Source organism: Somniosus microcephalus, chromosome 3 (genome assembly GCF_052327205.1).
Source record: "Somniosus microcephalus isolate GS21.2 chromosome 3, FLI_Smic_1.0, whole genome shotgun sequence".
Classification (NCBI taxonomy): domain Eukaryota; kingdom Metazoa; phylum Chordata; class Chondrichthyes; order Squaliformes; family Somniosidae; genus Somniosus; species Somniosus microcephalus.
This window is the reverse complement of record NC_140989.1, coordinates 186,046,499-186,058,679: the sequence shown is the minus strand read 5'-3', so window position 1 is coordinate 186,058,679 and position 12,181 is coordinate 186,046,499. Positions and strand designations below refer to the sequence as shown.

Here is a 12,181-nt window from a genome sequence, read left to right as displayed (position 1 = left end):
AACAAGATTGCTAATTAATCCTTTCTCGTTACCTAATACCCAGTCTAAGATGGCCTGATCTCTGGTTGGTTCCTCGACATATTGGTCCAGGAAACCATCCCGTAAACACTCCAGGAATTCCTCCTCCACGGTATTGTTACTAATTTGGTTAGCCCAATCTATATGTAGATTAAAGTCACCCATGATGACTGCTGTGCCCTTATTGCACGCTTCTTTAATTTCCCTTTTAATGCGGACAAGTGTGAGGTTATCCACTTCGGACCCAAGAAAGATAAATCAGAGTATTTTCTTAATGCTGAGAAACTGGGAACTGTAGAGGAGCATAGAGATTTGGCATAATATATTTAATAGAACACAAATCATCACAAAAGTACACAAATCATTTAAAGTTATTAGACAGGTACAAAAAGCAATCAAAAGGATGAATATAATGTTGGTCTTTATCTCAAGGTGGCTGTATTACAAAGGGAAGGAAGTTCTGCTTCTGTTGTATAGAGCCTTGGCCAGACCCCCATCTGAATACTGCGTTCAGTTCTGGGCACCGCACCTCAGGAAGAATATATTGGCCTTGGAGGGGATGCAGTGCAGATTCACCAGCTGAGGCCCATGATATGAGGTACTGGTGAGATGTGGTGGGATCCGGAATGATAGGCCATTAGGTGGCCAGTCAGCTTTTCAGTCAGTAGCTTGTCAGATTTTGTGAGTTTTCTAGGTTGATATGGATGGTGTAAGTTGTTTGGACTTACATAGAATGTATAGCACAGAAACAGGCCATTTGGCCTAATAGATCTAGGGGGGAGAAATTGAGACGCGCCCCCTTTGGGGCGCTAACTTTTAGCGCCCCGAAAAGATTAGTGCCCCCGCAGCCAAAATTGACTGGTAGCGCCCAAGAGGGAAGCGGGGCGCTACTGGAAGCGCTCTGCCTCCCTCTTGGGGCACTGAGAGGGAATATTGCGGTGCTATGTGCCGCTGTACTGTAGGCTTTCCTCCCCTTCTTAAAGGGGAAGGGCCATGCGCAGCACGACCTGGGGCCCAGCTGGGCCACCGGGGATCAGAGTGCCAGCAAAAGAGCCCGGCACTCAAGAGGTGCCGGGCTCTTGGAGTGCAGCCGGCACTCTGCGGGGGGTTGGGTCAGGAGGCCGGAGACTGGAGCGGAGGCAGGTGCTGGCAGGCGGCCAGCAACAAAAATGGCCGCCTGGCACCTCGCCTTTAAATAGCGCCGCCCCGGCCGCAGGTAGGCCCCCCTGACCCCGTTGGACATCGCGTCCAGCAGTAAGTTAGGGGGCGCTACCGAAGATCGTGGTCAGTGCATAAGCGGGGCGCTGCGCACGCCGATGACATCGCCAGCGGCGCAGCACCATGGGGCGCCAACGGTCAGTGCCGCCGCTACCTCCCGCTGAATTTCGCGGGAGGCGTTGGCAGCACCACGCCCGGGTGCTAGTTGATTTGCGCCCCATTAGCGCCAACGGGAGGCGCAAAGCAACCGAATTTTTCCCCCTTTGTGTTTATGCTACGCACGAGCCTCCTCCCACCCCTCTTCATCTCACCCCATCAGCATTACCTTCTATTCCTTCCTCCCACATATGCTTATCTCGCTTCTGCTTAAATGCATCTGTGCTATTTACCTCAACTAATCCTTGTGGTAGCGAGTTGCACATTCTAACCATTCTCTAGGTAAAGAAGTTTCTCCCGAATTCCCGATTGCATTTAATAGTGACTATCTTATATTTATGGCTGTTAGTTTTGGTCTCCCCATGAGTGGCAACATCTTCTCTATGACTACCCTATCAAATCCTTTCATAATTTTAAAGATCTCTATCAGGTCACCTCTCAGCCCACCTTCTCTTTTCTAGAGCGAAAAGAGCCATAGCCAACCTTTCCTGATGGGTATACCCTCAGTGTTCTGGTATCATTCTTGTAAATCTTATTCCCAGTGCCTCTATATCCTTTTCATAATATGCTGGCCTAGAAATTGGGGAATGCTGGAAACCTGCCGGTAACATTGGTGGGCAAGGATAACAGCCGCCAGCCGAGAGAATGCAGGCAGTACCGGCATTTTGGAGCTGCCTGCTCATTATCATCACCACGGCGGTGATTTTCTAGTGCAACGCGCTCTTTGCAGCCCAAGGCCTATAAATTCGGTTGCTTTGCGCCTCCCGTTAGGCAGCGAGGCCAACACCTCCCGCGAAATTCAGCGGGACGTTAGCAGCAGCAGTAATCGTTAGCGCCCCGCGGTGCAGCGCTGCTGGCGATGTCATTGCCGTGTGTGCAGCACCCCGCCCGCGAGCTTCACGAGCGCCCCCTGACTTACTGACGGGCCTACCTGTGGCTGGGGCAGCGCTAATTAAAAGGGAAGGTGCTGGGTGGCCATTTTTGTTGCTGGCCACCTGCCAGCACCTGCCCCCTCTGCCATCCCCGGCCTTGTCTGAACCGCCCCCGCCCCCCCCCCCCCCCCCCCGCGGAGTGCAGGCTCAAGAGAAGTGCCGGGCTCTTTTGTCGGCACTCCGATCCCTGGTGGCCCAGCTGGGCCCCGGATCACGCAGCGCTAGGCCCCTCCCCTTTAAGAAGGGGAGGAAGGCCTGCAGTACCGCGGCACGACGTGCTGCAGTGCCGTGATATTCACTCACAGCGCCCCAAGAAAGAGGCGGGGCACTTCCAGTGGCGCCCTGCTTCCATTTTGGGGCACTACCAATGTATTTTGGCCGCGGGGGCGCTAATTTCTTCAGGTAGCTAAAAGTAGCGCCCCGGCAAAGTTAGCGCCCCAAAGGGGGCGCGAATCAATTTTTCTCCCCTGATCTCAGAAGGAGACCAAAGGTCACCTCTGCCTCCTGTACGCAGTGTAGGGGAACGGGGAAGAAAGGAGCGACTCACCCGACCAGTTGCCGTACGTGCTCCAAAAATATTTGCTGCCACCCGATGTTTGTCGATTTTTTAAATTTGTTTTTGACATGAATGCAGATAAGAGAGATCTTATCACAGATCATCTTCAATTGTTGCAATGGAGATCACCCATTGATTTACTGAGCCACAAACACTGGAGGCCTCCCGGAAGGCTGCCAGAAAATGCAAACCAGGGCAAAAAATGAAAGTTTAAAAGAAGAACCTTGGCAAAGGAGGCGTTTGAAGTTCCGGCCTCCATCCTCATAAGTCCTGCCAGACTCCTCATGGCCGTTAATACTGCTGAAAGAGCTTTTAGTGGCAGTACTCACTGATCACTGGTCCAGAAATGACTGCATTGCTAGTACAGTACCTTATTTTTGTTGTTTTTCCATTGCTGCTTTCTGTGTGTGGAGCATTATATTGGCCCGGATTTTGCGGTCAGTGGTGAAGGAATGGCACTCGCCATTCACTATGCTGTCAGCTGCCCACAGACTTTTCGTGGGCTTTCGTGCAGCAACTTACTGTCATCGGGCATCTGATCCAGCGCGGCGCCCTCTATAGGGATCTATGGCGTGTGTGAGCAGGACAAGCAGAACAATCAGATTGAAGAATCCTCACAGAGAGATAAAAGTGACAGAAAGAAAAAGTAAAGGCGATGCACCAGTACAATGCAGCTTGCAGAGGAGTAGGGTAACTCAGACAGCAACTTCAAATTTCCATGTTTAACTGCGCATGTGCGGACTCCAGAAGTTGCTGCCCAATTTACTCTATAATAACGTGAGCGCTGTTAGCCTCACCATTATTCTCGACACAGAATCTGGGCTATTATATTTTGTAGTCCGTGCCCACATTAAAAATAATTTTCTTGAAAGCAATACAGTTCCCAAAATAATTTTGTGCAACGCGCATTGCATTGCTGGTGCCCATGCATACTCACTAGAACCTAGGGACAGGAGTAGGCCATTCAATCCCTCGAGCTTTCTCCACCATTCAGTTAGATCATGGCTGATCTGCACTTAACTCCATTTACCTCCTTAACTCCATGATCCCTTATACACTTACCTAACAAAAATCTATCAATCTCAGCCTTGAAAGCTCCAATTATCCCAGCATCCAAGGCCTTTTGGGGATAGAGTTCCAGATTTCTACCACCCTTTGTGTGAAAAGGCCTCGTTCTTGATTCCTCCATCAGAGGAAATAGTTTCTCTGTATCTACCTTATCACATCCTTTTAACATTTCAGAAACAGAATGGGTGGAAATTCAATTGTGAGCTATGATATTGTGGATGAGCAGAAGGTGGAGACCAGAGTTTGTGATTACAACTAATTTAACAGTCCCAAAATGTCAGTGTAAAGTTTCCAGGATTCAGGACTGTGGAAGTGGCAGTACATGAATAACAGGAGCTCATTGAACAATAACAATAGCCACCATCCACAACACCCTGATTGCCAATCGTAATCCTGTTACATTGCATGGCTGCTTGTAATTTTCTGGTTCTACGATGAGGTCTACACCAGGAGACTCCATGTGTACAGCTAATGGAAGGAGCAAGTATTTAAGAGACTGCTGTTGGCCCATCTGCTTCATTTGAAGAAATTAGGTCAGGTGGAATATGGCGGCTGTTATTAGGGGAGAACAGACAGCTTATCTGAGGAAGGATGTTCTTGCCATGGAAGGAGTGCAGCGAAGATTCACCAGACTGATACCTGGGATGGCAGGAATGACATATGAGGAGAAATTGGGTCGATTAGGCTTATATTCGCGAGAGTTTAGAAGAATGAGAGGGGATCTCATTGAAACTTATAACATTCTAACAGGACTAGACATACTAGATGCAGGAAGGATGTTCCCGATGGTGGGGGAGTCCAGAACCAGGGGTCACAGTCTAAGGATAAGGGGTAAGCCATTTAGGACTGAGATGAGGAGGAATTTCTTCACCCAGAGAGTGGTGAACCTGTGGAATTCTCTACCACAAAAGGCAGTTGAGCCCAACTAATTAAAGATATTCAAGGAGTTAGATATATTTCTTAAGGCTAAAGGGATCAAGGGATATGGGGAGAAAGCAGGGACAGGGTACTGAATTTGGATAATCAGCCATGATCTCATTAAATGGCGGAACAGGCTCGAGGGGCCGAATGGCCTACTCCTGCTCCTATCTTCTATGTTTCTATGTTTCACCTTGTGCAAGGTGTACAATGAGAAAATGTGGCAACAAATATCAACCAGATCTGATGGGGCTACCGAAGGTTTGCATCGGAAGGTGAAGCACAACATTGCCCTAAGGAACGGAGCAACAAAACTATCTCCACTTGTAGCTAACCTGACAACAACTCCAAAGGCTCTTTCTGCTGCTGCAACCACAAAGGACACGTACATAACTGACTTCTTTGGCACTACACAAATTGGCGTCAAAATTCATCCTGGGCAGTAGCGGAAAATGGGCAATAGTGATTGAAGTCAATGGAAAAGAAAATCGGGCAGAGTGTAAAACAGGCTGCCCATTCACTATCGCCACTTTGTGCTACTGCCCAACAGGAATTTCTACCCCATAGTCTTCAAACATGACTTGCCTGCATGACTGCAAGAGATGGCTTGTCATGGCTGCGGGGTGGGGGGGGGGGGGCGGCGGTGTTCTCCTGTTGTTGCAATTCCTTCCTTCACTTTAGGAACTCCAATTTAAACTTGCACAAGCAGCAGGGAGTGAGGAGAGTCTAGGCTGAATGTTGCCCTGCCCCAGATTCAGAGGTCTGCTCCTTCATGGTATGCTGAAAATAAAAGATAGCACAGCTGTAAATTGATTATATAGAGGTTGCATAAAAGAATTGCAAGGTTGGAAAAGACTGGGAAGGAGTCTGCTGCTGGGCCTCTGATGAGTTCATATGGCCTCCTGATGTCTAATAGTGTCATTTAAACAGCCGCCTTGTTCATTTCTTTACTGATCATTAATTATGTTTATCTGTTTTTCAGACTTTACTGACCAAAAATAATGGATGTTTATTATTCTGACGAGGATATTTACGACTACGCAGACAACAGTACTTTTGATTATACTGACATGGAACTCTTGTGTACAATGAATGAAACGAGGACATTTTCATCAGTGTTTATTCCAGTTTTGTATTCAATCATCACTGCAACAGGCATCATTGGCAATGGTTTGGTCGTGGTAACCTATTCCTTTTACAAGAAGGCGAAGTCGATGACTGACATGTACTTAATGAATTTGGCCATAGCTGATATACTGTTTGTAGTTACCCTACCATTCTGGGCTATAAACGAAGCAAGAGGATGGCTCTTTCAGGATATCGGGTGTAAAGTTCTCAAGGGGGTGTACAGCATCAACTTCTACAGTGGGATGTTGCTGCTGGCTGTTATTAGTATTGATCGATATATCGCTATTGTTCATGCAACCAAGTCCTTCAATTACAGGGGAAAGGCACTGGTTTACAGTAAAATTATTTGTATAGCTATCTGGCTAGCTGGAATTGTTGTATCCCTGCCAACATTCATTTTTAGTCAAATGTACACGTTCGAGACAACTGGAGAACTGGTATGTGATATTAGGTATCCTATAAACGATTCACACATAGGTAAACTGGTTGCTCCGACAATACAACTTACACTGGGCTTTTTTTTACCTCTACTGATCATGGTTTTCTGTTACTCTCTGATAATTAACACGCTCCTCCAAGTTAGAAACTTCCAGAGGCATAAGGCATTTCTGGTTGTAATGGCAGTGGTAGCAGCATTTGTTGTTTGTCAAGTGCCATACAATTTTATTGTACTTTACGATGCTTTATTTAAAACCACCGACTGTGAGCATCACAAACAGCTGACCATTGTGCGTACAGTGACACAATCCTGGGCCTTTTTACATTGTTGCCTGAACCCCGTTCTCTATGCATTTATCGGTGTTAAATTCAGATTTTATTTTTCAAAAATTATTCAAGATATCTGGTGTTTAAGCAAGAGGTACATTACATTTCGCCACAGCCGGTCAAGACGTACGAGTGAAACATTCATGTCAAGACGCACTTCTGACTTCAATATCGACAACCCATCGTCTTTTACCATGTGATCATCAGCTTTTTACCCGCGCTTTTTAATTCAAATTTCACACCAAGAGGGCACGTTTAAGTGCTGTTCTGTTCCATATTATCTGATCTCCTACCTATGTGGATGAGGAATATAAGAATAGGCCTTGAAGCCCAGTACACACTTTCTTTCTCTCCACAGACCATTTCTATTTTGCCCCATCAGTGACTTTGCTGAATCTCTTGATAAAGATAACCAAAAAGTTAGAATTCCCAAGAAAATAAAGCTTTATGAAATTTCTCTCCCTCAACACCAAACGAAGTCCAGGATATCATTTCAAACTTACAACCAATACAATTCAATTCTGACCAGCTGTATTTCACAGATGACGCACGTCTACAAATTAAAAGGGAGGAGAGGAGCTTATTTTAATGCAAGTTATTTTAGGGATTTCAGAAGAATATGAGTAATCTAGTAGTGCAGTGTGTTGCTGTAAGTTGTGTGCTGTGCCACAACATGGTATGTTACAGGTTGTCAGTCACAATTCACCACCTTGCAAGATCCACATCATAGTCACATTGTCATCCTGAGGCACTTTCCTATAGAGAGTGAAGAATAGTTGAAATAGCAATCAATCCAGATCACCATCGGGCATCTCCTCCAAACTGGGGGAGCAGCATGAACTGGAGCCTGACACCCCTTGGAACCCTCTTGGCTGGGAAATGGTGGGTGACATGAGTGAGCCACAGAAGGGAGAGAGAAAGAACAAACCTAGATTAATATTGTACACTATCACATCTCCTAGAAATGTCCCAAAGCTCTTCATAGACAAGGGCACATCTTGAAATCTAGTCACTGTTGCTAAATAGATGAATAAAACCAGAAACAAAACAAATGCTTAGGGCAACATAGAAACCACAAGGTTCCATGGAGTAATTGATTGCCTATATATATTCTTATCCTTATAGCCTTCAATCCCAATTCAAACCTGATTATTAATGCAACTCATTTTAAGTGGCTTTGCAGTCTATTGATGGGAGTCTATTCCCCATATCCGTTGTGCAGGTTTTGAAAATTAATCTTTTTCATGCAAACCCCAAAAATAATCAGCACATTGCTTTGCATATTGCACACAGAATTGTAGAGAAGTTCACACAGAGGGCAACACAGACCCTGCTAGACTTCTGTTGAAAATAGCTGATGAAAGGTTTACAGGATTCACATAAACTGTATTATGACATGACAAATATGTCAACAAATTAATGTTAGATGATCAGAAGCATCATTCAGCTTTGGATCAAAACAGTTCTTAAATATGTTTTTGTTGATAATTTCTACTCTTATAAACCAGAATACAATTCTTAGACCTTGAGCTTACGAGCTTTGGAAAGATGAGATATTACAGTGTAAACTTGCTAACCAGAATTTGAAATACAGGAAAGAGAGGATCTATTTTAGTGCAAAAATATTTCAGGCACTCTGTTTCAGAACAAATAATACATAAATAGTCTGAGCCCAATAATGTGATTCTGTAGATGACAAGTTCAAAATCATTTGGCAGATAATCATCAAAAAGCCCAACCCACAGGACATGAGGGAAGTCAGAGGGGCAGGGCACTCTCATGCACCTCCCGCTGAATGGTGGGTTGCACGATGGAAACAAGAGTGTGAGCATTTGGTTCACTTTCATCTTACTGTTGAGTTACGTGGACAAATGAACTCCAAAAATTGTGCTATCCAATCACTTGTCTGTCATCATTCCTCAGAATTATAAACAAGAATTAAGGTGCAGCATAATATTTTTTGTTTTCACTTCCAAGTATTCGAGTTGAATGTCCTCTGCTCATTTTGTCATGAAAGTAAGCTGTATTAAACATGTGCATTATTTTAGAAAATATATATCCTTGCAATTTTTGTGTTCCTGATATCATACAGCTGGAAAACCTTGTTTATTCTTTGCTAGTCACCAATTTATTTTTGATTGCAAATGCCCTTATCACTTGCACTCCTGCAGACTCTGCTTATTTTCAATCTGTTTTACACTACAGCATAGTAAAGCCTTCAAAATTTTGAGAGAGTATAAGCTGCTACCATTAGTGTTCCTTGGCTTTAGGCAGAGAAGTTCCAAAGCTGAACATAACTTAGTCATATGCCTATGCACAGAATGTATCAGAACCGATTGAGCTGATCAGAACATAAAAAATCGGAGCAGGAGTAGGCCTTCTGGCCCTTTGAGCCTGCTCCGCCATTCAATACGATCATGACTGATCTTCGACCTAACCCTATATCCTTCGATTCCCCCAGTGCCCAAAAATCTACCAATCTCAGTCATCGACTAAGCAGCCACAGCCCTCTGGGGCAGAGAATTCCAAAGATTCACCACCATCTGAGTGACGAAATTTCTCCTCATCTCAGTCCTAAATGGCCGACCCATTATCCTGTGACTGTGCCCCCTGGTTCTAGACTCTCCAGCCAAGGGAAACAACTTCTCAGCACTTACTGTCAAGCCCTCTAAGAATTTTATACATTTCAATGGGATCACCTTTCATTCTTCTAAACTTCAGAGAATATAGGCCCAATCTACTCACTCTGTCCTCATAGGACAGCCCTCTCATCCCAGGAATCAATCTAGTGAACCTTCATTGCACTGCCTCCAAGGCAAGTATACCCTTCCTTAGGTAAGGAGATCAGAATTGTACACAGTACTCCAAGTGTGGTCTCACCAAAGCCCTATATAATTGCAGTAAGACTTCCTTACTCTTGTACTTTAACCCCTTGTGATAAAGGTACCATTTGCCTTCCTAATTGCTTGCTGTACCTGCTTCTTAACTTTTTGTAATTTGTGTATAAGAACCCCCCTATCCCTCCTGTTCCAGTCATAGAACATGTTGTAAAAAAAAAACAATTTTCTGTTTAATACAAAATGGACTTCTTATTACACTTGATGCAGTGCTTTTACATAGAATGTACAGCACAGAAACAGGCCATTTGGCCCAATGGGTCCATGCCGGTGTTTATGCTCTACATGAGCTCCTCCCATCCCTACTTCATCTCACCCTATCAGTATAACCTATTCCTTTCTCCCTCATGTACTTACTTATCTAGCCTCCCCTTAAATGCATAACTAAAGAATATGTCACTTGGTTCCAGCTGTACAGGGAGATGTTAAATGCTAATACTGGTGACAAGAATTATCACAGAATCAATTACATGTTCTGACGTGTGAGACTTAACGAATGTACTGAACTGTGAAGCACATTGATTATAATTATGACAAGCAATTAAGCATTTGGGACTTTTTTTTGCAAAATTGCAACAAATTTTGCCACGTGGTAAAAGTGTTGAAATTTCCGGGGTTTATTGTGGGCTGTCATGTTGAACCAGATCACTTGCCTTTTGACTTACGAGTGGAAATTTGGTTATTTCAAAGATAAGCTGATCACTGGAAGCTCATTTTTCAATAATACAGCACTTGTTAATATGCATTTTATATTTGCTTATTTTTTCCCCAATACTGTAGATCTATTTTTAATGTATTTGCACTGATTCTGTATTCACAATTTTTAGAGCTGAAACTGCAGGTTAATTTTGTAGATGCAATTCTAACATAGTGTTTAAAATTGCCCCTGTCATATAAAGAATATATTTTTTAGGACAATGCTCTGTTTTGATGCTAGTGACTTGGTGTACTGACTTTGGATATTGCTTTACCGGGTTTGTAAATAGAGATATATTAACAGGTCACTGATTGTGTCTGCTTAAAATTATTTTTTTAAACATCTGTGAAAAATGCATTCCGGTTATTTGTGTGGCTGAGCAATGTTATCAGGCAGCCAGGATACGGGCTCTGAAACTGGGATTTCACAGCCAGGATACGGGCTCTGAAACTGGGATTTCACAGCCAGGATACGGGCTCTGAAACTGGGATTTCACAGCCAGGATGCGGGCTCTGAAACTGGGATTTCACAGCCAGGATGCGGGCTCTGAAACTGGGATTTCACAGCCAGGATACGGGCTCTGAAACTGGGATTTCACAGCCAGGATACGGGCTCTCAAACTGGGATTTCACAGCCAGGATACGGGCTCTCAAACTGGGATTTCACAGCCAGGATACGGGCTCTGAAACTGGGATTTCACAGCCAGGATACGGGCTCTGAAACTGGGATTTCACAGCCAGGATACGGGCTCTCAAACTGGGATTTCACAGCCAGGATACGGGCTCTGAAACTGGGATTTCACAGCCAGGATACGGGCTCTGAAACTGGGATTTCACAGCCAGGATACGGGCTCTGAAACTGGGATTTCACAGCCAGGATACGGGCTCTGAAACTGGGATTTCACAGCCAGGATACGGGCTCTGAAACTGGGATTTCACAGCCAGGATACGGGCTCTCAAACTGGGATTTCACAGCAAGTTATTGCTGGCTATTCAAGGAGTTTCATGAAACACCCCAAACGTGTTATGATTTCCCTTTGAATGACAGTTACATTGCAATCTTCATTGTCCTTCTTCTGATTATCAGACAATCCTAGCTGTCACAGGCACTTCTTCGGTGCAGAATCAACAGAGCCCTTTCTTTCTTTGCAGTGAGAATATGCAGTGCCATTTTAACGGGATGCTCAGTTTGCTGAGTTCTTGCTCTCGGCCACACTGCTGTGGGGAGTGCTGACCAGAGGCCAGTTACCTCCTGACGGAGAAGATAAGAAAGCGACAGGAGGAGATAACCCCTAGCTGGTTTCTTGATGGTCAGTTCACATAGGCATTTGTATAGGGTCCTGGAACAGGTTTGCATGAACCAGAGTTAAGAGGGAAGAAAAACTAGAGAGCAGACTCGTAAAATGTCAAATCTTTTGCTTTGGTTACTTTCAGCCAAGTTTGCTGTAATATTCAAAGCAACCAGTTAAAAATGATAATGTTTGGTGAGTAAATGTGTCATTGCTACTGTGATGTGTGTATGATAACTTGTTTAAAGATTTACGTGATTTAGCTTTACCATCATATTATCTAATGAATAAAAGATATTGTGTGTACTGTTTATATAGAAATAAATGAATGATGCAGAATTATTCCTTGTCTTCTATGGTTTATTGCTATTGTGCCATCTGCAATTGCACTGTTCAAACCTGATTTTAGTAATATTATGGCCTGGCTGAAAGACTGCAAAGAGCTGGGCCTGCTGCATTTTTAGGATAATCAAGTCTACATGCAGCCTAACTGGTAGTCCTTAAAGGTACCACTGGAGGCCATCACAAAAAAGGTAAGTT

The 12,181-nt window shown here is 44.3% G+C and overlaps 1 protein-coding gene across 1 annotated transcript in view; it reads left to right on the top strand.

Annotated features, from left to right (window-relative positions):
- ccr6a (chemokine (C-C motif) receptor 6a) overlaps nt 1-11,974 on the top strand; it is a 75,670-nt gene extending 63,696 nt beyond the window's left edge. Inside the window, exon 3 of the mRNA XM_085982021.1 lies at nt 5,849-11,974. Coding sequence (XP_085838147.1) covers nt 5,868-6,959 — 1,092 coding nt within the window. The 5' untranslated portion in view covers nt 5,849-5,867 and the 3' untranslated portion in view covers nt 6,960-11,974. The remainder of the gene's footprint in view (nt 1-5,848) is intronic.
- Nucleotides 11,975-12,181: the final 207 nt, after the last annotated feature.